The sequence below is a fragment of the Plecotus auritus genome (genome assembly GCF_963455305.1).
Source record: "Plecotus auritus genome assembly, chromosome: 9".
In the NCBI taxonomy this organism is placed as follows: domain Eukaryota; kingdom Metazoa; phylum Chordata; class Mammalia; order Chiroptera; family Vespertilionidae; genus Plecotus; species Plecotus auritus.
Genome location: NC_137783.1, coordinates 16,820,133 through 16,847,670, shown reverse-complemented (window position 1 = coordinate 16,847,670; position 27,538 = coordinate 16,820,133). Strand labels below are relative to the sequence as shown.

Below are 27,538 nucleotides of genomic sequence, written 5' to 3'. Positions count from 1 at the left end.
GTTTATTGGTTAAATTAAGATACCAAATTGGGATTTGTGTTGGGTTCCTAGGAAGTCCTTTCTTTTAAGTCTACAAATTTGCATATCCTAGTTTTCCAGGATTTTATTTTCCTATTTCCTCAAACCATTTTCAGATCTTTTTCTACCCATGTCATATTTCTTAAAAGACTCATTTTCTTTACTTTATATTTTTTATTTGTTCTTCAACCTCTGTGACTTTTGCTCTCAAAATGCTGAATGAGGTCTATGGTGCTGTCCTAATAGCCTATCCCAAGGCCATTTCAGTCCCTCTCCTGTTTCTTCTCTTTACCCCATTTGATGTCACTGACCACTCATCATGCCTCCCTTTTTAAACATCTGGGGACATTCAATTACTCTGCTTTATTTTTTTTCTCTGCATCTGTCTTACTTTCCTACTACATATATGCTGGCTCTCCCCAAAATCTGGTTGTCCTGGCTCATCCTGTGAGCCATCCTGGCTCATCCTGTGAGCCATCCTGGCTCATCCTGTGAGCCATCCTGGCTGAGGAATCCACTCTTGTGGCTCTGGCCTGGACCCACCTCTGGCTCCAACTTGCTCCTCAGTGCTCAACTCTGGAACCACATTTTCAACTCCTCTTCTAAATATCTTACAGAGCCCCAAGCTCAACATATCCCAAACCCCACTGATTATCAGGAGAGGATAGAGTAACAGTTCCCTTCCCCTTCCTCCAATACTCTCTCCTCTCTAGCCTGTCTCCAGTACCATCACCCTCCATCCAGCCCCCACATGTCCCTGTTAGAGACTTGGGTGACGTCTTGGCTCCTTCCTTCCTCACTTGTCTGTAACAAGCCCCATTGATTCTACCTCAGAAATGTCATCACATCTACCTACCTTCCATCCTAACTGGTTGCCTTGGGTCCAGCTTTTCTTCATCCAGCTTGTACTGGTGTCCTGAGCAGTCTCCTCATTTTGTTCTCTGCTTTGCTGCTGGAGTTATTCCCCTGAAGACAAACCCAGGCATGGCTCATCCTTGGCTTCCACTCGTGTAAAGGATGTGGTCCCAAACACATCCTGTGTGACACACACAGTCTAGTCCCAGCCAGTGAGCCCAGCCTGTTCTCTCTGCTTCTCCCTCCTCCTGCCCTGTGCACCCGCTGATCTGGATTTACCACTCCTCTGTCCTCTTATTAAATCTTGGCCTTCAGAGCTCTTTTCTCTCTCTGCTTGGGGGACACTCCTACTCATTCTTCAAGGGACAATTCAAATGCCATTTATGTGAAATCTCCCCCAGCTCCTGCAACTGGAAGTAGCCGCTCCCGGCCTTTACATAACACTTTGTCCAGCTCTTCCATCACTGCCCTTGTCTCAGTCCTGTGATCATAAGTTGGGGTAGAAAGGGACTCACTTTTCCTTAGCTGCCATATTATTTGTATCCAAATGCTGGGCACATCCTAGCCCAGTGGTCGGCAAACTGCGGCTCTGTTGACTTAATGAGTTTGCCGACCACTGGCATGGGGGCTTAATCACAAGGAACAACAACAGCCTGTAATTATTGGAATCGAGAGTCTAGGTCAGTGGTCGGCAAACTCATTAGTCAACAGAGCGGCAAACCACGGCTTGCGAGCCGCATGTGGCTCGCGAGCCGCAGTTTGCTGACCACTGTCCTAGCCCTTTGATCAGGGTTGGTTTGATACACGATTGAATGAATCTGTGGGTGCGTGTAATCAGCATGGAGCTGTGACGTAGCTTAGGATGGTCCTGAACCATCCTGACCGTGCTGCAAAGGCACTTTCCTTGCCTTGCTGGGGCTGTTAATCTTCACTGTGGTTATGCTCTACATCAGGAAAAGGAGAAACTGTATGTGGAACTAAAGCACATCCTGGCCCGGCAGCCCGGGCCCGAGGCTGCGGAGCAACTGCACATCTACCGCCAGACGCTGCGGGAGAAGACCAAGCAGCTTAAAGTGAGTAGCCTCTGGCCTTTCCTGGCCGGACTCTGGGGAACACACCTGAGCAAGTCTGCTGCCTCCGCTCAAGGAGCTGGTTTCCCACATGCCATACTCCACCGAGGTCAGCCCTTTTAGCACCTTACTCCCAGGAGGTGCAGGGCAAGCCTCAGAGCTACCCCTCTGCTCCAGACCCCACAGTTCTCCATCTCCCGAAAGAGGGGAGTGAGCAAGTGGGGAGAGAGTCAGGGAGAAGATGATGGCAATGGGATGGAAACTGGGGGTTAGGGTTTGTATGGATGATCTCAAGATGGTTTAGGGCACCTGGATGGTGGGGAGAACAGAGGAAACGTTAACACCATTGCCCATTGAAGGACATCGCTGTGCCAACGCAGATTTTTGCTCTTCTATTCCACCTGAAATAAATGCACACGAAGTACCAGCTACTCCCCAGCCCCTGGGGCCTTGCTTCATGACCTTTTATCAAACAAATTGCTGTGAACGGGAAATAAAACTGTGAGGAATCCTCTTACCATAAATTCCTTTCTAAATGACATAAGAACTCAATTGGAGAGATAATATTTCACCATTACCCATGCCTTTTTTAAAGTTTTCTAGAAAACTATGCTTTCCCAGTATATTTTGAGCTTTTTCTTCTAAGTGAGTACTTCGATATTCTGGGCATGTCAGGGGAGTCTGTTACACACACATGCACAGAAGGTAGCACACGCCAGCTGGATTCTGGCACTTACCTGCGCACTGAGGGTGATAATTATTGCCTTCCTGCCTGGGGTAAAATAGATGTCATGCTACTAATATAGTACTGATCCTTTCACAAATAGGACAAAATCGCATCCTTTTAGTTAAAAAAGGCAGATGAAACAGAAGTCTAATTAGAACATTAATTTTCAACTTATCACTCCAAGTATTCATTTCATATGATCATCTTGAGACATAATTTGAGTTTTGCATGAGGCATAATCTTTTGATTGTTTTCATCCCTTTAAATAGTTGAATATTTCAAACAAAACAAGCTTGTTTTCTCAGGGATGGGTATAGAATAGAAAAGCACGTGTCTGTCTTTACACTATTGTCAGAAAGCCACACTGAGCACCCGATTGCATTTGATGGCTCATAGGAGCCTTTTGACACTTTAACCCTTTATTTCAGGAAATCTGGATTTTTTTTCTCTGAACAAAATGTGACCAATGGTGGAAGAGGCTCAGAGGTGGATGCACTGAGTCTCTTGGCAAGTTTGACCTCATGATCTGGACTCTTTTTTTTTTTTTAGGAAATTCCACATTCACAAGGTCTTGGTTTCTAAGACTTTAACTATTAAGACAGGTTTCATTCCAACATGAAAATCATATCCTTTAGCTCAGTGGTCAGCAAACTGCGGCTCGCGAGCCACATGTGGCTCGTGAGCCACAGTTTGCTGCTCTGTTGGCTAATGAGTTTGCTGACCACTGCTTTAGCTCATGATAACATAGTCAGAATCATTTTCCCAGCAATTAAGAGGAGAGTGTTCAGAAGCAGATGCATACTCAAAAGACAAAATTTTAAAGTTCGGAGTGAGAAGAAAAATAAATCCGAGTCTAGTGCATGTCCCTTAGAACAATAGCCTTTCTTTTCTCCCCTGGGTTTTTGTGGGGAGCACCCCTAGCTTTGGCATGCTTTCTACATTCTGTTCCGATGAGTAAATTTCCACTCTTCTTGCCCAGCCTGACATCAGTAGCATCTATTGAACAGCACAACGGGAGAGGCGGACAATCAGGCTTCCTCTTACAGCCCTCACGTGCATTAGACTCCCCCATGCACATGTCATAGCTCCCTGATTCGTAGAGGAAAGCGTCCCAGTGCTGGGATAAGTCAAGAACCTGTGAATAGTCCCAAAGAATACAATAAAGAGGTGACGGGCATTTAGCAGAAAACACATAAATTGAATTCCCGCTTAGTGGGGTGGTGGCATGGTGACTTAAGATCTTTTATTTATTCGTATTTTTTACCATAATCCTCAGAGGAGTCACACTCCCTAGTGATATCTTTCTTGAATGTTTTCTAAAAAAGGTTTTAAAGGCAATTTTATACTGTGTGTCTGGAAGTTTTTCTGTCCGTCCTCCCAGTATTCCTCGAGACACATCACATCATTCATGTGTAAGCCTGTTGAATGTTGCCTGATAGTTCTCCTTTTTAAGCAGGCAGGCGAATGAGGTTTCATTTAGATTTGTGCCTTGATTATGAGTCTTCTGCCCTCAGCCAGATTTTTGCCCTAGTAGAAGTGTGCAGGCTAACTGTTAAACTGGTTGTGTACCTCTAGCCCCACTGAGGGAAACGGCAGCAGGTTAAAAAGATTTTTCAGAAAAAGCCTATGTCTAACTGCATGTCTTCTGATAACGCTGTTTTACTTGCCACACTAGGTTTTGTCTTCAGAATTGAATATGTATGAATCACAGAGCGAAGAGTATAAGTATGAGCTGGGAAAACTTAGCAATGAACTAATGAATTTAAAGAAGAAATACCTCGCTCAGAAACGTAAAGAGCACCTTCAGAGGTAAGAATCAGACCAGTGTTCTAATTTTGGTGTGCCTATTACCGGCTGATGGGAAAATATTGGTGTCCAGTCATAGAGTTGCAGATTTCACTGGGGTAAACTAAGTCACAGGGTAAACAATTGACAGGTCACTCACTGGGTATGTATCAGAGCAAGATCAGTATCTCAGCCGATACTAAGGCCTCTCCTTAGGACCCTAACAGGGATCCATTAATATCTGCTCACTGGTGGATCTAATGTGGACCACAGGAAAGTGTGATTTCCCTCCCCACCCCACACACACTGTTTTCACAATTTGGAAATAATCATGACATAACTACATTTGCAAATGATGTTCACAGTCAGCCTTGTACAGCTTATTCACATTGAAAACCACAGGTAATTTTGCCAGCGGGTCTGGCGTCTGGGCTTGGTAAAGCTGTTCTTTCTATAGTACAGCTGTACCACTGTACTGACGAGCAGTTTGTGAATAATTTTCAACTATGATTTAGATAAACGATCTCTGTGTCTAGCGACTGACTTCAGTAACTGCATTGGGGTATCGATGTGAGCTCTCATTCCTCTGGGAGACTAGAATGCAAGTGCCAGGTTAGCATTTTGCATTTCAGGATGCCTACATGTCAAGGATTAAGTCTTCTTTCCTTTGTTATCGTTAGTTGCCTGATCTGAGGGTGAGAGAGTGAGCCCACATCAGTAGGTTTGAACCTTGGCTTGGCTGTGTGGCATTACCCAACTCGTCTAATTCACTGTATTGTGGCTCACATTGTGGGTTGAAAGTCAAGTTTGCGATTTCTTCCATACGGGCATTTCAGGGACATGGTGAAAGAGGGTTTGGATGCATCGGCCTAGGATTCATTAGTGGCAAACAGCTATTTAAAGAAATAGCTGGGTGCAAATTCAGTTGCCAGTAAAAAATTCCACGCTTATAAATGAGAATGTTCTCCTATTCTACATTTCAGTGTCAGTTCCTTGTGAGAATAAAATATGCGAAGAGTTATAGCTAATTTAGGCGAGTCTGCCTTAATGTGTGGGTCTAGCAACTCTCTGATTCAGAATCACTGGTGAGACGTATTAAACAGCAGTCCCAGTCCCCACTTCCAGATATTAGGATTCAGCAGGCTCTGGATGGGCCTCAGAAATCTGCAGTTTACTAGTAATCACTCCACAGGCAATTTCCATGCATACTGAAGTTTGAGAACCACGGATATTAATGATGTGAATTAGATGAGTGGAGTGGAAACACTGTGGTTTTCTTTTAGGAAATGAAAAGGCATGCTTATAAACTGTCCATGTGGCTAGTTTCCACAGGGGCAGGTGTCTAGCTCAGTGACCTTCAAAGTTTTGTATTGCACACTCTTCTCAGTAAAACATTTTTGAACTTTCAGCTTCCCAATATATATGTATGTAGTTTTTAAAATAATTATTTTTATTTTAGAATAAATTTTTTACCTCCGATATATTTTAATTTACAAATTATATACAAATAGTATTGTCACACTGTGAGTAATTATTAGTAAAGTGAGATTTTATATATATATATATATATATATATATATATATATATATATATTATCCATTATCTTCTTTTCAGTCCCCAGTGGATCATGTCCCTCACCTGCTGGATTTCATGCACTGCATTTAGGAGACTGGTGGTATGAATTACCCACCAACAAACTGCTAGCTTGGCTAAATTGTTGATTATCTTTCTAGAGCTGATTACCTCCTCTGGGTTGGCCCTGGGTTTGGCCTACTCTCCTTTGATCTTATTGATCCCCTTCTCCTTTAACCTTATTGATCCCCCTCTTCCAGAGTTTTTTGGACACAAAGAGCATGCTGAGTCCATAGAGGGCGTCCCTCTGTGAACCTAGCCCTTCCCAACTGCCCATCTACTAGAACTTCAGGGCTCCAGCCATATGCCACCTGTAGCTATTTAAACTGAAAGGAATGACAATGAAGTAAAATTAAACGTTTACTTCCGCATTTGCCTTAGTTATATTTCCACTGCTCAGTCGCCACATGGGGCTAGTGGACACTGCCTAGGTACAGGGGTTCTCCATCAGCATGAAAGTCTTATCGGTGCTGCTCTAGCAGTATCTTTGCCTTTACCTGTCCTCTTCTTGCCCTTATGTGCTCGTTACTGGTAGCCACTCTGACCTGGCTGGAGTGTCACTGGTGGTTCCATTTAGTTGGGGACCCGTAAACTGGAGATAGAGAGATGAGTTCAGAGGAGAACTGCAAAAAATTATTAAAGGGGCTGAAGGAAAATAAGCTGAGGCAAAAACAAAAGTGCTAGGGTGGTTTAGATTGGAAGGAGAAAGGCTGAAGGGAATTACAAATACATGAAAAAGGGAATATAAAGGAGACATTATTCCCATTAGTCAGCTTAGGCCAAGTCAGAAGCCTGAAGCGTAAGTTCCTTCAAAGAGGAAAAATGGGGTTATTTAAGGCCAGAGGGGGCGGGGAAGGGATGGGGGAGAGGAGAGCTGCCTGAATGTAGCTGCAGTCAGGAGGAAGGCAGTTGCCAAAGTGCTGGAAGAAATCCGCTTTGCTGGGTCCACTCAAGGCTAAAGCATTTTGTTCTATTTAGAGAGGAATTTTTTTTTTTATAATAATGAAATCAATTCTGCTAAGAGACGGCTGGATTGATGAACCAATCCTCTACAGGTTCTTCCCAAATGGAATAATTTAGAATAATCTCTGTGGATGTTCTCCCCAAACATGCACTTTATAAAATAACTCATATAATTTTTACCTTTCTTTGTGTTCCCCCCCCCCCCCCCTCCAAACACCCTTTTTATCATGCTTTGGTCCCAACCTGTACCCCTACCCATCTGCTCCCGATTCCCCTACTCTGGACCCCCCAGGCTGGTCTAGAGTCTGAAGTACCAGTCAGATTATTTTGCACAATTTGGGTTTATTCCCAGGTAAGTCATTCCTAGTTGTCAAATCTAATTGGTTTTGGTCTTAGTAGTTTGCTTAATTTTTATTTTAAAAAGGGATTCCGGAGTTAATTTTCATAATACCCCTAATTACACAATAGGTAATTTGTGTAAATTTAAGGTACCTCTGTAGGAAACCTGAATATGTGTGTGTGTACTAGTATGTGTGGTATGTGTATGTGTGCTATGGGGGTGTGTATTTAAAAGAGCTTTATATAGAAGATACATTGTAGACTTTATGGTAGAAATCCCTTTACTGCTAAATGTACTATCTTATTTACCTTTCCCAGCTTTTCTTGCATCTTAAACTCTTTTTAATAATAATTGCTGCTTGTGTAAAGTTACAGGATAACTTGCTTTTATAAATGTCCAAGTTTGATGAAGATACCTTTGTGCGGTAAATGATGAATTAATAAATGATGAATTAATCATTATCATTGAGCCCAGAGAAAGATTCTTCTGATCTTTGGAACTAAACCAGAGTTTATAAAACAGGAAGGTGATTGCAAATCAGAGAAGCCTTAAGTCTATAGTGCTTGAGTTATAATGAGGTCGTTCGTCTACCCATCAGCACGGAAGATTTAATTGTGTCTTTCCCTGGTTCTATGTGGGACCAGCAAACACCTAATTAGATCTTAAACAACTACCTTGTCTAAAACTGGAGTTTTAATAAAGCAGTTTTCACCCTGTGAACTTAGAGAATGCCAAACTTAAAAGAGGAAAACCATGTTCAAGAGGTTAACTCTCACCTCTTCTCTTACAGACAAAAGGACAAAACATCCATGGATGTCACCATCTCACTGGGAAAACCAACTGGCCCTCGTTTTACTGGGGGTGGATTTCCTCTCAGCAAGTCACCCCAAGTGAAATCCTAACTCGAAGCTGCTGGCTGGGTCCAGTTGAACAGTTCATGACATTTTCTCTGGAACCTTTTGGAGAAGTCTCTCTCAAACCCCCTAGGAATTTACGGAAATCAGTGCTTAGATTACAGGATGGAAAGAAAATGCAGAACTATCATAGTCATGTACATATAAGAGTGATGACATTCTACTCGGTCCACATGGATAGTAACAGCTTGGAATTATATCTCTTCAGTTAGGCTGACCCATGGCATGAAGCAGGTCTTTTGTTACGACCATGTTCGTTGGTTGATTTGAAATGCATCACATCTAGACACTTCGTACGCACGAAGTTGTGGGCCTTTATTTCTCTGTTATGAGACATTGGTGCATTTGAAGGGGTTTTATATTTTAAAAACATTTTTGAAATGCAGTGCATTCTTATTAATAAGAATCTATTTTAATTATTCATACTTAACAATTAAATAATGTTAATCATTTTCAGAATGATTTCTATGTGGAATTCCTTTTTAGGCCTGGGATATGAAAATTTATTGCAAAGAGACATAATAAATATTCATCATAAAAAATAAAAAAGAATATTTGTAGAGATTTTGATCTTTACTTTGGCAAAGTAAGTAAGGTTTAGAGGTACTGTGAGAAATGTTTAACTTAAGGATTAGGTTCATTTTCAAGACTGTAAAATGAGGAATTTGGGCTGGTATTCTTTGCAAGGCTCCCCTTTCTAGACCTCACTGTTGGAGAATGGAGTTCCGTAGAACAGGGATCTGGCTTCCTAAGCTGCCGTCAGCGTTTTGAGCTATTAAATCCATTGTATTTTCTTTTTGTTGAAGCCACAGTTAGATGTACATCATTCAACGCTCCCTCATTAAGAGTGCTCATTCAGTAATACTATGCGAGGACACTCTGGCCATCTCTCTCACAATAACTTGAGTTCTGTAATTTTTACAAGTTATTGAGGAGTAAGCTCAGGAATGAACAAGGACTGTGCAAGTGGATCATCCATTTGTTTTACAGAACCAAGGTTTTCATCGAGGGGAGCAGATGATTAATGACCCAAGATGCTGAATCAGATTATGCAGAGTTGGGACTGTAGAGGCATCTTCTGCATGTTCTGCTGTTCCTCTCAGTTGACACCAGAAGCAGACCGCAGGCAATGATGGCCATGAAAGTGATTTATTATGAAGTGATCTTAGAAATCCCAGTAAGAGTAGGGGAGTGGAACTGGGAAGGGAAGGAGAACCCAGCGAGGGTGCAATGTCAAGTCAAGTCCAATGCTGGGGACTTCGGCCGGATCTTGCAGGGAACTCTGAAGACAATGTAATCAGATCTCAGAGTTGTCCCCATCAGGGGTGAGGGAGCTGGGGTGCTTATATGCCTCATGTTGTTAGTCATTGACCAAGGATTGCTCTGAAGGGATCCTTCTGGTTCTTACAATTTGTGGGCAAAGCAGGGTCTGGCAGCCTGGAGGTGGCCTCAGACAGACAAAGGAACCACAGGTGCTGACTGTTGGAAGTGAAAGTGGTTAAGGGCTTGGGGAAATGGGTCTTCCATTTCTCCCAAATGGTTCCAGAGGGAGAATTATAGAGAGAAATCAACCTCCATGTAGCTGACCTCTCTGTGGTGAGGTGTGACCATCAGCTGTGGCGAATGGGTATGTTCTCTAGAGAATTTGCTGAGAGCACTTTAAACCTAAAGAATCACAGTGGGGCCATTTCTATTTTTGAAAATCACTAGTGCTATCTTCCCACAGGGCCAACCATATTCTCTTGAGACAAAAGCTTTTGCAGGTAAGGCAAAGCAGTTAGGATAACATGCACAACACTGGAGATTTTCCCATCTGCTCAGGGACATTTTGCAGGATAGCTATTCTGTCTGAATCCTTGATAACTATAAAAAGTCACTCCTCTAGGGAAATGGGGCCTATGATTCTTGATCTTTCCCAGTATGGCAAAGACTCCGGAAATGGATGCTGGGTTCAAATCCTGACTTCAAAACAATGAGTTCTTTTGAGAATTAAATGTGTTAATGCATGTCTAAGCATAGAACAATGTTAGGCACATAGTTGTTGAATACATATCCATCATTGTTATGACATAAGAGATACCTAGATAAAACTAGATAAGAAACATCATTACATAATGATTTATTATATCAACTATAGAGGTGATTCTAATGCTTATTTAGAGGGTGAATGACACATGTCTGGGTGAAGCAGAATTTGTTCATGAAATTTACAGTTGAATATCTCACAAAAATGCCATATTGGGTGCCTCATGAAAACTTCTCTATACTTACTTTTATTTTTGTTAATATACAGAGCTTCCAGAGGGAAAGACACGAGTGGCCTTGAGCTACCATCTTCTTGTTTCTCTCCATGTAATGGAGCAGGGTAGTCAGCCTCTGCTGATGACAGATGTTCCATGGGCTCTGGGAGCTGACATGGCTGCTCTATGGGCTCAATATGCTTATTTCAAATGCAGAAGTAAATTAAGGTTAGGAAAGGTGGGAGATACTGCTGCTGCCTCTCATTTACTGCACATCCTGAGAGCCCAGGGTATTATAAGCAATAACTGTTTAGGTGCAGGTGTTACCACTGTGGCCACAGTACAAAAATGAGCTGTTAAAAACATTGAGATTTGCAAATCATTAAGGATAACTGTGATCTCACAGTGGGATGAAGTGCTTTTAAAATTACAAATTTGAGCTGCACTGTAGAGCAACATTAGGAGATTGTACAGTAGCATCATTTTACCCTGGGGTTTTCAAAGTTTCTTAAAGGACTCATGTTGCTAAACCAGCCATTGACTCTCTACTGGGCTGCTGGGGAGCTGGTATAGTTTCTCTGTTGATGGAGAGAGACATGATAAAGAGAACTGCCTGGTCATTATTTGCTGATCATAGCTTCTCAGGGACTGCTCTTATAGCGAGGCTTTTATGGTGCTTACCTCTGAAGAAATTGCTCAGAGCAAAGGTTTGTTGCTGTGATAAGCCAGAGAGATGGTGGTAGTCACGCTAGGAGGAGATGGCAGCAACTTTCCTTGTCAAGAGCTGTAATTTTGCTATAAAAATTTATCCAGGGTTGATAATTATCATTTGATTTCTTGGTTTGCTCAGCAAGATTGACCTAGCCTCTGATACCCTTTGGAAAATACTATGTAATGAATTTTGAGCAGTATGATATTTCAGAGGCTGGACAGTTTAAGGAAAGATATTATCTCTCTCTTAAACATAACCAATTATATGGAGATCTAGTTGGAACAGGAGCTGAGGGAGGGCATTTTAAAATATTAAAATGGTAAAATAGTTTAAAAATACATCTCACTATTTTCTTTATAGTAGATGGGAAATATTTTTATGGCATCATCCATTTTTAACTTCTAATTCAATGCTGTTTTAGTATACCATTTCTCATATCTATTATTTAAAAGTTCCATTAGGATTTTGAGACCCATTAAAATTTTATAATAGCATAAGATGTGATATCAACAGGGCACCGTTTTTCTCTATTATAATTAAAAATAGGTTCCCTCCCCCTTATTTTAAAGTATCTGATTAAAAATATGGATAGACAATTAGAAAATACAGATAAGCAAAGAGAAGAAAGAGGACATCAATAATCCCACCACCTATTGGTAACTATGGTTTTTCTGAGCTAATAGTTGTCTCATTCACATGGGTTAGCTATACCAATTGCTCACACCTACAATTTGTTCTAATTAGTTGGTGCTTATATTATAATCCCCAATTGTTAAATATTTTGAATATCACCTATGCAATGCTACTGTTTTATAATTTTGAGGGTATCTTTATGGACATTTAAAATGAGTATATATAGATATATTTCATTTTTAAAAATCAAAGATATTTACATATAATGAAAGTATTTTAAGTGTACATTTTGGTAAGTTTTGACAAATGCATATGCCCAAGTAGTCACAATTATCACCACCACCCCCAATGCCCGCATGCCTCTTGGCAGTCAATATTCCCAGCCCCCACCCAGCTTAAGCAATGACGGATCTGTTTTTCATCATTATGTATTTTTGTCTTTCTTAGAACTTCAGATAAATGGAATCATACACTATGTACTCTTTTGTGCCTGGCTTTTATTTTCATGTAGTTATAATGTTTTTTGAAATTTACCCATGTTGTTGCATATATCAGTAATTCATTTTTATTGCCGAATAATAATCTGTTATATTGACATAATACAATTTGTTCATTGACTTACCTGTTGATGGGAAGTCAGGTTGTTTCTAATGTTTAGCTATTAAGAATCAAGTTGTTATGAATGTTCATATAAAAGTTATTATGTGGACAGGCATTATCTTTTCTCTTGGGTAAATACTGAGCTATGGAATTGCTGAATCGAAGGGTAAGTGTACATTTAACTTGATAAGAAACTGCCAAAGTGTTTTTCTAACTGATTGGACCATTTTACTTTCCTACCAACAATGTGTTGGAGCTCCACTTACTCCAGTCTTTGTTAATATTAGGTATTGTCAGTATTTTAAAAGCCATTTTATTTGGACATACAGTGACATTTCATTGTGATTTTAATTTATATTTCCTGATAATTAACAACGTTAAGCTTTTTTTTCATACACTTTGGACATTTATATGTCTTATTTTGTGAAGTGTCTAAATCTTTTGCCCATTTTAAATCTTTTTATTAGATTGTAAAAGTTCTTTGTATATTCTGGATATAAATATTTATTACAAATATATTCACTCAGTCTATGGCTGATTTTTTATTTTCTTAGCAGTATATTTTGAAGAGCTGGGCATTTTAAACTTTAATAAGGTCCCATTTATCATTATTTTTCTTGTGTTGTTTGTACTTTTCTTGTCCTAAGTAATTTTTGCCTACTCCAAGACAGTAGTAATTTTTAATGTGTTTTTCTCTAGAAGTTTTAATATAGTTTTAGTTTTTATGTTTAGATTTATGATCCATTTAGAGTTAATTTTTATGTGAGGTATGAGATTAGTGTACAGGTTCAGTTTTGTTCCATATGGATAACCAGTAGTTCAGCCTCATTTGCTGAAAAGAGTCATTTTCCTATTGAATTACCTTAGCACATTTGTAGAAAATCAGTTGAATGTATTTGAGTAGTTTCTATTCTGTTCTGTAGTTTTATATCTATCTATCATGATAACAATAACTATATAGTAAGTCTTTTTGAAATTGGATGGCATAAAACCCTCAACTATTTTCTTTTCTTTAGAATTATTTTTGTTATTCTAGGTCCTCTGAATATCTGTATACAGCTTAAAATCAGCTTGTCAATATCTACAGAAAAGCCTTCTGGGAGTTTCGTTAGAATCACATTGAATTTATAGATCCCTTTAGGGTACATTGTCATTTTAGCAATATTGAGACTTTTAATCCATGAACATGGTATGTATGTCCCCACTTACTTAGACCTTTTAAAATTTCTCTCAGCTACTTCTTGTAGTTTTCAGTGTATAGACATTGCACATATTCTGTTAAATTTATGCCTATTTTGCATTTTCTGATGTTATTATAAATGATATTTTAAGTATCACTTTTCATTTTTATTAGTATACTAGAGGCCCAGTGCACGAAATTCATGCATGGCGGGGGGGGGGGGGGGGGGAGGTGTTCTCAGCCCAGCCTGCACCCTCTCCCATCCGGACCCTTCGGGGGATGTCCAGCTGCTGCTTTAGGCCTGATCCCAGGGATCGAGTCTAAACGGGCAATCAGAAATCCCACTCACAATCCTGGACCACTGGCTCCTAATCGCTCACCTGCCTGCCTGCCTGGTTGCCCCCAACTGCCCCCCCCTCCACTGGTATAGTTGCCCCTTGCTGCCCCCCTGCCAGCCTAATCACCCCCAACTGCCCCGCCCTGCCAGCTTGGTCACCTCCAACTGCCCCCTCTGCTGGCCTGATCATCCCTAACTGCCCCCCCTGCTGGCCTGATCATCCCTAACTGCCCCCCCCCCCCCCGCTGGCCTGGTCACTCCCAACTGCCTCCCCTGCTGGCCTGGTTGCCCCCAACTGGCCCCCCTGCCGGCCTGGTTACCCCTCATGTCCCCCATGCTGGCCTGGTCACCCTAAGAAGCCTGCTGTTCAGTCATTTGGTCATCCCTCACTAATCCCCCTGCCGGCTTGGTCATAGGTAGCCATCTTGTGAGGGCGTGAGGGTTAATTGGCATATTACCTCTTTATTATATAGGATGGAGATACAGTTAATTTTGTATCTCATGACATTGCTAAATTCATTTGTTTTTCAATTTGTTTTGGAATTAGGATTTTCTATGATCATAATCATGTTTTCTACAAATAGAAACAGTTTTTCTTTGTTTCTAATCAGTATGCTTTCTATCATTTGTTTCTTTGTTCATAATCACCAAACTTGCACTGGCCAGGACTTCTAGTACAATGTTAGATTGAAATGCTGAGAGCAACATCTCTGCCTTCTTCCTGACCTTTGTGGGGTAGGCGTAGGAGTCAGGGGAGTTTGAGTCTCTCATCATGAAGTATGAGGTTAGCTATAGAATTTTCATAGATGCCTTTAGTTAGGTTGAGGAAGCCTGCTTCTATTCATTATTTGCTAGAGATTTTAATCATGTACAGATATGGAATTTTGCCAATGCTTTTTCTGCATAGATTGAAATAATCATATGTGTTTTTCCTCTTAGTGACATGGTGAATTACTTTGATTTTTATTATTATTTATTTATTTATTGTCTAAAGTTTTACATATGTCTCCTTTTTCCCCTGCTTGACCCTCTCCCCCCCCGCCATTCCCACCCCGGGCAATCCCCCACCGCCCCAGTGTCTGTGTCCGTTGGTTATGCTAATAAGCATGCATACAAGTCCTTTGGTTGCTCTCTAACCCCCTCTCCCCTGCCATTTGTCTCTGGATCTATTCTTGTTCATCAAATTATGTTGATCATTATATCCCACATGTGAATTACTTTGATTTTTAAATATGAAACTAATTTTGCAGTCTTTGGGTAAACCCCACTAGGTCACAACATATTATTTTTATGTACTGAGTTAGATTTGACAATATTTTGTTAAGGACTTTTACAACTATGTTCATGAGGATTATTGGTCTGTACTTTTCTTGTAATGCCTTTGTCTGGTTTTGGTATCAAGTTTCTGCTGGCCTCAAAACTGAGTTGGGAAATGCTCCTCTACTATTTCCTAAAATACTTTGAGTATAATTGGAATTATTTCTTCCTTAAATATTTGATATAATTTATCAGTCAAGTCATCTGAAATTAAAATTTTTCTTATGGGATAGTTTAGATACAATGCTATTCAGATATTCTGTTTCATCTTGTGCTGCTTTTGATAATTTGGGTCTGTCAAGGAATTTGTGTATTACATATGTGTTGAGTTTAATGACATAAAGTTGTTGAAAATATCCTATTACTATCGTTAGCATTGCTAGTATATGGACAGATGTTCCTTATTTCATTCTGGATATTAGTAATCTGAATCATCTCTCCGTTTTTCTTTTGAAAGTCTAGCTAGGAGTTTGTCAGTAAAATTTTATTGATCTTTCCAAAGAACCAGCTTTTTGTTTCATTAATTTTTCTCTACTGCCAGGTTTTTGTTTTTCATTGATTTCTGCCTTAATAGTATTTTTCCCTGCTACTTACTTTGTATTAAATTTTCTTTTATTTTCTCTTCTACTTATAGCTTCTTAGGTAGTCAGTTGATTTTTGTCTTTTCCTTTATTTTTAATATAGCCTTTAAAGCTATATATTTCCCTCTAAGCTCTGCTTTAATTGCCTCCCACACATTTTACTACGTGGTTTCTCATTATGGTTCAGTTTAACTAGTTTCTACTTATCCTTTATTACTGTTTCTTTGACTCATGCGCTACTTAGAATCATATCTTTAAATTTTCAAACATTTATGTGCTTTTCAGATATCTTTTTGTTACTGATTTTTAATTCAATTCTGCTGTCATCAGAGAACATGTCCCTGTATGCCAAGTATGAGGCCTGCCACCCGCGAGCCGTGAGTTTGACATGCTTGCTGTATACGTTGACTCATTCCACATTTATTGAGGCTTGTTTTATAGGCCAGAATGTGGACTATCTTGGTGGTGCATGTTCTGTGTGCATTTAAAAAGAAGGTGTGTTTTGCTTTTGTTGGGTGGAGTGTTGTATAAATGTCCATTAGATCAAGGCAGTTGCTAGTATTACTCAAGTCTTCTAAATTTTTACTGATTTTCTGTCTACTTGTCCTATTAATTATTAAGCATGGAGTATTAAATCTACAAATATGATTGTAGCTTTATCTGTTTATCTTTTTACTGTTATCAGTTTTTGCTGCATGTATTTTGAAGCTTAGAAATTAGTGCATAGACATTAAGATTATGTCTTCTTGATACATGACCCTTTTATTATTATGAAATATCTCGATTCCTGATAATATTGCTTGTCTTAAAGTTGACTTTGTCTTATATTAATATAGTCACTCCAGCTTTAATGTTATTAGTGTTTTCATATCTTTTTACTTTTAAGCTATTGGTGTTTTTATATTAAAATTCATCCATTGTAGATATAGTTGGATATTGCTTTTTTTGAAAGTTCAGTATCATAATCTTGCCCTTTTAATTGAGGGGATTAGATCAATTAACCTTCAATTGTAATTATCAATATTACTTCATTTAGGTCTACCATCTTGCTGTTTGTTTTCTATTTGTCCCATCCATTCATTGTAATTCTTTTCTAGTCTGCTTCTATACTGAGTTTTTAAAGCTTTATTGAGATATAATTTACAAAATTTTATAAGACATATAGGTATACAATGGAATGATTTGATATATGTATACATTGTGAAAGGATTCCCCCCATTGAGTTAATTAACACTTTTTGTGATGGGTAAGTAGAACTTAAATTCTATTCCCAGCAACTTTCAATTATACAAAACGTATATTGTTATCAATTATAGTTACCATGTAATACATTATATCCTTAGACCTTTTCCACCTTACAACTGAAAGTTTGTCTTCTTTTACCAACCTCTCCTTTGTTATAATTGTTTTCTGATTTGTATTATTTCTGACTAGAGGCCCGGTGCATGAAAATTAATGCACTGGAAGGGGGGTCCCTCAGCCCGGCCTGCCCCCTCTCACAGTCCAGGAGCCCTCAGGGGCGGGAGGCGACCCAGCGATCAGGGGAGGGCGAGGCCCCATCACACCTCTGCTGCTGCCACTGCTGGCAGTGCAAGCCTCGGCCAGCCCTGGTTACTTGAGCCTCGGGCAGCCCTGGACGGCTGGGCAGCTGACATCTGAGGCTTGCCTATGCCTCGGGCCAGCCCTGGGCAGCTGGGCATCCACCATCTGAGGCTTGCCTGCACCTCAGGCTGGCCCTGGGCGGCTGGGCAGCCAACATCTGAGGCTTGCCTGTGCTTTGGGCTGGCCCTGGGCGGCTGGGGGGCTGAGGAGACTGGGGGACTCCAGAGGCAGGCATGCAGAGCAGCTGGGCCCGCCTGGGGGCGGGCCCGGCCTTGCCATGCACCTGCCCCCCCCCCCCGGCGGGGCTGAAGGGACTGGGCACTGCCATCTTGTGGCTCTGGGCGCCACCATCTTTGAGGGTGGGGCAGTCAATTAGCATATTCCCTCCTTATTGGCTGTGGGCGCCACCATCTTTGTGACGGTGTGAGGGTCAATTAGCATATTCCTTCTTTATTAGATAGGACTAGTAGCCTGATGCATGAATGAAGATTTGTGCAAGAATGGGCCTTCGTTCCTCTGGCTGCAGGCACCGCCTTCGCTCTGGCCGAAGCTGCCTTTCTGCCTTCCCAAGCTGCCCAGAGGCCCGGAGCGGCTGGGGTAGTGCAGAACACCTGCATCCCGCCCCGTCCCCAGCCGCTCGGCGCCTGTGTATGCAAATTAACCTACCATCTTTCTTGGGTTAGTTTGCATACTCACTCCTGATTGGCTGGTGGGCGTCACGAAGGTATGGTCAATTAGCATGTTACTCTTTTATTAGGTAGATTATAAGACTGCGGTATTCTTTTTTTTTTTTTTTTTTTTTTTAAATATATTTTATTGATATTTTACAGAGAGGAAGGGAGAGGGATAGAGAGCTAGAAACATCGATGAAAGAGAAACATCGATCAGCTGCCTCCTGCACACCTCCCACCGGGGATGTGCCCGCAACCAAGGTACATGCCCTTGACCGGAATCGAACCCGGGACCCTTCAGTCCGCAAGCCGACGCTCTATCCACTGAGCCAAACCGGTTTCGGCAAGACTGTGGTATTCTTATATGTGTTCCCCTGAATGTTTTTTGCTTTATAAAATTTGTCCTTTAAAACAGATTTTTAGGATTTGATTATGATGTGCTTTGGTATTTTTTTTTTTTTATGTTTATCCTGCTTAGGATTCTTTGAGATTCTAGACTTATAATTGTTGTAAAATTTGGAAAAAAATTAGCCATTATTTCTTCAAAAAAATTTTGTGTGCACACCCTCTTTCTGGGATTCCTTTTACTTTTATGTTAGGCAGTTTGATAATATCTTATAGGCATTGATTCCTCTATTTATTTTTATTTATTTTTATTTTTATTTATTTATTTATTTATTTAAAATATATTTTATTAATTTTTTTACAGAGAGGAAGGGAGAGGGATAGAGAGCTAGAAACATCGATGGGAGAGAAACATCGATCAGCTGCCTCCTGCACACCTCGCACTGGGGATGTGCCCGCAACAAAGGTACATGCCCTTGACCGGAATCGAACCCGGGACCCTTCAGTCCGCAGGCCGACGCTCCATCCACTGAGCCAAACCGGTTTCGGCTCCTCTATTTATTTTTAATCTTTTTGTTGTTATTGTTTTGAGATTCACTTTGGAGAGTTTCTGTTGCTATGTCTTAGTGTTTTCCTAATATTTCCTTGTGCATTGTTCACTCTGTGATTAAACCTCATTCAGTACATTTTTAAATTTCATGTTATATTTTTCAGCTTTAGAAGCTTCATTTGCTTACTTTTTATATATTTCATCTCTCTCCTTTCTATGTTCATGCTTTTCTTTACATCCATGAGCACATTTAGTGCAGTTGTTTTGAAATCCTATCTATTAATTACATCATCTCTGTAATTTATGGTTATTTCTACTGACTGAATATTTCTCCTGGTTTGGGTCACCTTGTTTTACATCTTTGTATATCTGATAATTTTCTATTGGATGCTAGATATGGTAAACATTACACTATTGAGTGTCTAGATTTTGTTGTCTTTCTTTAAAGAGTAAGCAAGTTTGTTTTGTTTGGTAGTTAAGTTGCTTGTGGATTACCTTATAAGCTTATTAAAATTTTTAAACTTATTTTTAGACTTACAGAAAATTTGCAAGAATAGTACAAGGAATTTATTGATATTCTTCACCCAGATTATCCAATTGTTTTCGTTTTACTCCATTTGCTTTATTAATGTACCTATTTTTTTTTAGCCCATTTAAGAGTAAGTTGTAGAGATGATGCCTCTGTTGGCCTAAATACTTCAGAGCATATTTTCTAAAAACAAGGAACTCTGTCACATAACTTTGATAAAATCAACCTCAGAAAATGAATGTTGACATAATAGTGTTTTCTAATCTATAGACTTTATTGATATTTTACAAGTTGTCCTAGTTATGTTGTTTATAGCAAATGTAAAAACCTAACAACTTGTTATATTCCATTGTCTTATCTCTTTAGACCCCTTTAATCTGGGACAGATCTTGAGACTGTATATTTCATGGTATTGAAGATGATTTTTAAACTTAACTCAATTTTGTTTAATATTTGCTCATGGTTACATTTAGGTCATACACTTTTGGCAGGAATATCACAGAAGTGATGCTGAGCTCTCAGTGCATCATATCAGGAGGCAGATGGTAAATCTCATCAAGTGTGATAGTTTGTTTCAGGTGGTATCTTTTATGTTTCTCCATTGCAAATTTACTCTTCTTCCATTGTAATCATAAATATCTAGTAGATAAACAATTTGAGACTTCACCCACTAGTTTTAGCACTATGGTTCTTTCCTGAATCAACAGCAATTACAATATTTTGCCAAATGGTGATTTTCTTACTCTACCACTTCTCTATTTATTAGCTGGCTCATAACTGGTAGGTAGAATGTTTCCTTCCTTCCTTCTTTCTAATATCTGTATTTTCTAAGATATTTGTACCAACAATATAGCTGTAATAAGTATGAGAACTAGAAAGAACAAAAAGCTTCTAGAACCTGAGCCTTTGACAAATCAACTGTTTCCATTAAGATTCCTCATTTAATGATACGACAATTGAAAGAACATTCAGTCAACCATGTTTTGAGTTTCTACTGTATATAATTTACTATGTTAAGCACTTTAGGAAATTTAAAGGCCTATAAATTTTAGGATTTTTGAGTTTTTCTCCTCTTCACTTCTGAATTCCTTTACATTCTTTTCCCATATTCTGTTTTATTCTATCAAGCAAGAGAGCATGTCTCTGCTTTCTCTAAGGCTAATTCCTCCATATTTCCCTACAACCCTTTCATGTCTAATGGAATATTGCAAGTAGATGGGATGGCTTAGTGGTTAACAGCACATTGGTTTTGGGACTAGACAAACTTTTAAATTTGAATCCATATCCTTTCAATTACAGATGTTTGATCTCTTAAGTAGCAACTTAAGTAACATCGCCAGCCGTTGGACTCTCATTTGTGAAATGGGCATAATAACGCACCATCGGATAGAATTGTTATGAGGATTACAGGAGACCACATGTGATTACTTGCACAGTACCTGGCACATAGTAAGTGCCCCCCAAATGTCAGCTTTCATTATTATTATCTGATAATCACCTCCTTACTCCTAATAATAGCCAGGAAAGTTTTAAAATGTTTTTAAGTGGTCAAGTGAATGGATAATAAACATTATAAAAACTATTTAACTGCTGTCTGAATGGACGAGATCAAGAATCCTCCCTGGACTGTGGAGCTTTCTATTATGTTCTTTAAATAGGTATTAGAAGATTAAATGCCTTTTAAAGTATATTGTGCCAATTCTGTCTCTTTCACATAAGTTATTAGTCTTTCTTACACTTAATTTGAGACAATGCCAGGAACTCTTTCCTCTAGTTTCAAAATAACATTGTTCCCTTTTATTTAAAGAAAGACAATTCCTTTTCCTCTTTCCCATTGTGATGATGTAAGGGAACATAATACATGTGACAATAACAGTAATAACCACCATCACAAAGGCTTTTAAACACCCTCATGCCCAGGCCATGCCCCAGAATCTTTGGGAAAGAGACAACAGGTTCTCAAACTTGGTTGCATGTGGGAATCACTTGTGGAACTTTAAAAAATACTGGTATCTGGGTCCTCCTCCCAGAGACTCTGGTTTTATTGGACAGGTGTGATGTGAGCAATGGGATTTTTAAAGCTCTCAGGTGGCAGCCAGCCTGAGAATGGCTGCTTTAACATACAGTAGCACCTCCTTGAAAGAAACCCCTCTTCAGACCCACATGGCCTCACTAGTGAGAGAGAAAGCAGGTTCCTGGGTCACAGAGCTTCATTTTTGGATGCAAGACTTGAACTGATCCTATCATGCCCCTTATCATAACATTGAGGTTTTCCTCATTCTCACTTTGCTCAAGCTGACCCAATCCCCTCTCCCTTCTCTTTTTCATCTTCGGAAAGTCTTAAATAGAAACTCTCCTGTCCTAATCTTATACACTCAACAACATTTGATCCAACTGACTACTTCCTCTTCCTGAATCACTATCCTGCAGATGCCCTTCAATACGAAACTGATTTTTTTTTTCATGATTAAATTGGAGTTATTTTTTAGGGGAAGACTATGACAGAGGTGAAGTGTCCTTTTATCCCTTCATCTCAGGAGGTACATGATTGCCACATGACATCACAGGTGATGATCTCCTTTATCGGTTGGTTAAGTTAGTGTTTGCCAGGTTTCTCTAGTATAAAATTACTATTTTTTCTCTTTTCATACTTATTTTCTTTGGAAGCAAGTCATTAATTCAAGTGCAACCTCAACTTGTGAAGGAATGGTAGTAATTAAGTTCCACCAAGGAAAGTATTTTTTTTAAAAAAAATGTATATTTTATTGATTTTTTACAGAGAGGAAGGGAGAGGAATAGAGAGTTAGAAACATCGATCAGCTGCCTCCTGCACACTCGCCACTGGGTATGTGCCTGCAACCAAAGTACATGCCCTTGACCGGAATCGAACCTGGGACCCTTCAGTCCGCAGGCCGACGCTCCATCCACTGAGCCAAACCGGTCAGGGCAGTATTTTTTATCCCAGTTTTCAGATAAAGAAATTGAGGCTCAGAGAGGGTAAGTGAATTTTCTAAGGCCACACATAGATGTATGACTAATGATATTGGCTAATTATCTAAGTAACTTAGAGCCATCTAACTTGTTTTCATGTGGGCAGACTTGCATGAGGAATTAGTTTGGTTTGAATAGTTTAAAAAGAAAGCTTCCAGGTAAATAAAACTATATGCTCTCAGCAAGAAGACACTTAACATTCTCTGCAGGCGAGTGTGTAGGGCAATAAAAATAAAAAGGCAAACCAAACAACATATGTCATTGTCAACTAAACCACATGCCTCTAGTGCCAAGGAGAGAAGGTTGTAGAGAAGTAGATTCCAACTTATGTTCTATGGTTTGGATCGGGCTTCCAAATGAGTTTCATTTGGGCTACATGGTGTTTAAAATTATCTTCTGGCTTGGTTGTCAACTTTCAAAAACTGGGACATTTTATGTACAAATTCAGATTTCATGCTTCTCTTGGAAATTGAAAGATCTGGCGGCATTGGATCTTTATCTATGACAATGTGGTGCCAGGTCTGCCAATCCCCTTGGATGAGCCACACTGTGGTTCCCTACTGTTCGAAGAGCCTTCCTGGTTTGACTTTTGGCTTTTGTAGTCCCTACTTGATTGAGGGACTGTTTAGTTAGAAGAGGAGTTGATGTATTCTCTAGATGAGCCTCTAATGTAAAAAAACAACACTCAAACCAGTAAAGAATTTTTGTGAGTTTATTTGAGCCAAACTGTCGACAATTGCCAGGAAACAGAGTCTCAACATATTCGAATAATGCTCCGGAGAATGGCAGTTTTTCACCTTGTTTTATACATTACAATTAAAGGAGAAGGCATAAATGGGTTACATTAGTGATAGATTAGGGAGGTGGGAGAAAGCAAAGGAGGGGGGAACCTCTGGGATTGAATAAAAAGTAAAATGATAGACACATACTTTTTTTTATTTAGGTGGGTACAGGATAGTTAACAGTCAACAATTGACATAATAACAATAACCATGAAGGAATTTGTGGTGCCCAGGCGCATTTGGTTGCCCTGAGGGGTCTGGAAAAAGGCAAGTTGCAAGTTACCCTGACATTTCATGTTATCTGAGATGCAAAAAGACAATAGGCTCATTTAAGGTAAAGACGGACATTATCAGGGAAGATACTGACCTAGGACATGACTACCCACTATAAATTGCTTTTTTAACTAAAAGTTTTTAATTTCATATCATCCTTTGTGGTTACTTCAGGTCTTTTGAGTTTGCAAGGCTGCCACACAGGCATTTTCTGAGTTAGTCAGGTTAGCATGTGGCCCCTTTTTTGTCCACAAGACCTTGAGAGTGGAACCAGTATCAACAACTCAAGTTGTAGGAGACAGTCTCCAGCAAATGTAAGTCTACAGCTGTTTGCAGCCTGTCAATGCAAAAGGATGCCTCAAACATGGTGACCTTTGTTCTACCTGAAGTGTTTAAGCAAGGGAGAAGATCATGAATGAAGCTTTTCAAGACAGGATTTGTGTCCTAGAGAGAGCCCAGAATTGACAACATTGGAAAAAGCAATCCCAACTCAAATATTATGCAACCCCATTTTTCCTGAAGAAATGAATAAACTTGATGGAATGGTGATTCTACTTAGAAAGAAGTAATTACACTTTATAACTCATTATACAGGGAGGATCACATTAAAGTTCCCAATTTAAAAAAAAAAAATAGGAAGCAAAGACTACAGTGAATTGACTCATACATGTAAGCTACAGGGGAGGGTGTGAATAGACAGATATAAGGAGGAAGGTGGGCCATGGGAGAAGGTAACCGGAAGCTTGTGTTCTGTTTTAGATGCAGAAAGAGCTGGTTGTGGTGATGAAATGATCCAGTTAAACGAGCAGCATGCTTACACGAAGCAAACTGCATGCCTGGATTTTATTTTCTGATCGAACAGCCTTTGCTTTCTTGTAATAAATGGAAAGCCAGGTGTAGTATAAATTTGTACAACCTCATCTAAACACAGCCTGCTAAAGATGGCATTTTAATCTTTTTGTTATAGGGCCCCGTGTCAATGGATGGCAGTGTGGTTTTTGGTGTAGGTCAGTGGTCGGCAAACTCATTAGTCAACAGAGCGGCAAACCGCGGCTCGTGAGCCACATGCGGCTCGTGAGCCGCGGTTTGCCGCTCCGTTGACTAATGAGTTTGCCGACCACTGGTGTAGGTGGTTAAATACTTGAGTGCTGGCTGTCTAGTTTGTGACCATCGGAGATTATTCCAGCTTTGCCCTGAAATCCAGGGTGAGCTTTTAGCTGCCTTACTTGTGACACCCCTATTTATGTTGTTATAGAAAGTTAAGTGGTCTGTTATAAGGCTGTTTATGTTTGCAGATGTGAAGATTTTACCTCTGGAAGCATTTGTCTTTGTGGACTCTCTTCATCTATGAAGAGGCCTTGGAAAAATAATTGGACAGTTAACTTGGGACATCCTGTTACCAAATCAAGGCAGGTAAAGCATCCTATCCATTAGGTGGGCTTATTATCCTACCTGTGATATAGACGTTGATCTCTTTGGCATCAGCGATGTTTAAGATGAGAAAGGAAGGCTTGTGGCAGTTAATTACATTTTCCTGTACTAATTACCATGTTAAGTGACAGTTTTGTTCACACCTAGTTGTTTTGGTTAAGGAGAAAGAAAAAGAACAATTTTGTGCCATTCTCTGAAAATTTAGAACAGGAATCTTGGCTCTTGTTCTGAACAGATTTCAGATCAAAATAAGAAAAGGAGAGAACTATTCCACTTGTGCTTGGTGGCTTAGCAGAGAAAGAAATTAATGACTTTCATCGTATTTGGGCTCAGACGCCTACCTGAGATATGATTTGAAATGAGTTTCCTAGTCTCAGCTCCCCTTGTCAAAGACCTGGAGATTTGTCAATATCTCCAACAAGAAAGAACATTGCTCAGTGCAACCTGACAAAGGTTCTGCTTTCTTCTCCAAAGAACCCTCACGTCCTCTTAAATTCTACAGATTTTAGCAGGATTTATACTTCATAAACCCAAGTGTGTTTCCAAATCCTCTTGTTATTGTAAGGAAAACAACAGGAAAGCCAGACTCACCATAAGCCAGTCTTGTTTTCTATGAACCTCTAAAGAAAGATTTGTACTTCCCCCAGTCCCAGCATTAGAAGAAATAAACCCAGTTTGGCAGGCACCTCTCCCAGAGAATAGTATCTGAGAACAGGCCCTGGGGCCATGTAACTTTTCAGGCCTTAATAGGCAGGACTCAGCCAACTAGCAGAGTGAATTTGTTGCTACCTCTTCTTTTTTTTTTTTTAAAGCAGGCGGCAACTTATGCTCGTGTTTGTCTTTCTGGAATATTAGTGTGTTGTGCCATTATCTAGCCAGAGACTTTTTTTTTACTCTTTCCTCGTGGGATTTATAACCACAGGGTTTATTTCCTGCTGATGTTTAGTGTTCATTTTGGAATTATGCCCACCTGACGCTTCAGGAAATTTCCTCTGAAGAGGTTGTATTTAAGCCAGAGGTGGCCAAGCCTGTCTAGATTCCACTGCTCAGCTGCTACTTTCTGTACATTGGGAAGGAGGTCTGGTTAAGTTAAATTGATTTTTCTCTTGTGGAGTTAACTCTACCTTCTATTTTCCTTTCTTGTTGGAGTTTTTCTCACATTGCATTCCCTTCCACTGCCTGGATATTAATATGCAATCAATGCAGAAAATGAAGCATCTGAACATTGCACAAGCTTATCACACATGTGGTGCCTATGGGCGTGCATGCTGTGTGCACATACAGGTGCAGTGTTGCTGAGAAGGGTGCACAGGGGCACTGGAAGCAGGTGTGGGATGGAGACAAAGCAAACTTGGGTAAACTCTGATTCTTCCAATTACTAGATTTATTCATTCCCCACCTTCAAAAACTCATAGGGATGTGGTAAGGGACTGCTTGAAATCATAGGAGAGGGATAGTAAGAAATGTAATGAATAGCAAATGTTAGTTTAGTTGTGATCACTAGTCATGTCCTTGATAAATAGATGCAGAGTCCATGTGAATATTATATATGTAGTTTTGAAGCATAGTAACCTCCATCTTGTGTAAAAACTGCTATTTGAAATTTTAACCCTGCTATTTTGGCTTCTGTAAATGCTTGCTTGCTTAAATAATAGGGAAAATAAGATTACTCCCATTCCAGATAGGCCATAAACTATGCCCCAGACAGAGTTGTCAGTGCTGGTACCAGGCCAGGCTTTGAGATATGGTCTCATGGCCCTGTCCCAGCACACAGGACTTCTTCTTCAAAAGGTCCATAAGTCTTGTTCCAAATTTGGAAGACAAAGAGCTGAAAAAAGTATAAATAGGGAAGACTTCCACCATGTTGGGGCCCAAATTTGACAGAGACATTCTACTCTGAGCCCGCTAGCGCTAGTGTAGTAATAAAAGACTCCAAATTAATTTGGCTTATTGATTAAAGCATCTTCTGATTTACAATATAACAGTTTGGTATTCAATCATTTGACAGTTTCACATTGAGAAGCACCAACATCCTTTAAAAGTTGTATTCCTCATTCGATCAGCAATCCTATGTTTTCCAAGATGAGTCTGGGTAGAAAACTTTAAAGTACTTTTGACCAACATATATGTCTGTTTCATACCTGTGTGACGAGACTCCGTGAAAAGCACTGTACTATACCAACACACTTTGATCCTACTCAAAATATTAAGATCTAAGTTTAAGCTATATTAAAGGTCTGATAATTTCCACTTTCATTGCCAACACAGACATGACTCTTTATGGAGCCCCTGACCCCAGCTGGAACATTTCTGCCACTGTTCCCAGGAAGGGCACCACCTATCATGTCCAGGGTGAAGGGTCACTGATTGTATCAAGAGACTACTCCTCTTGTAGATGATAGAAACGCCCTGGATTTTTCTTGGTTGCTAATGAGTAATGGCTCTGTTGCCCGCCGCCT

The 27,538-nt window shown here is 39.9% G+C and overlaps 1 protein-coding gene across 1 annotated transcript in view; it reads left to right on the top strand.

Annotated features, from left to right (window-relative positions):
- The window catches only part of LOC308233928 (cilia- and flagella-associated protein 58), a gene marked incomplete at its 3' end in the record, with an annotated part of 141,880 nt that extends 133,587 nt beyond the window's left edge, over nt 1-8,293 (top strand). The window contains exons 18-20 of the mRNA XM_080640934.1: nt 1,827-1,946; nt 4,346-4,479; nt 8,182-8,293. Coding sequence (XP_080497060.1) covers nt 1,827-1,946; nt 4,346-4,479; nt 8,182-8,293 — 366 coding nt within the window. The remainder of the gene's footprint in view (nt 1-1,826; nt 1,947-4,345; nt 4,480-8,181) is intronic.
- Between the last annotated feature and the right edge of the window lie 19,245 nt (nt 8,294-27,538).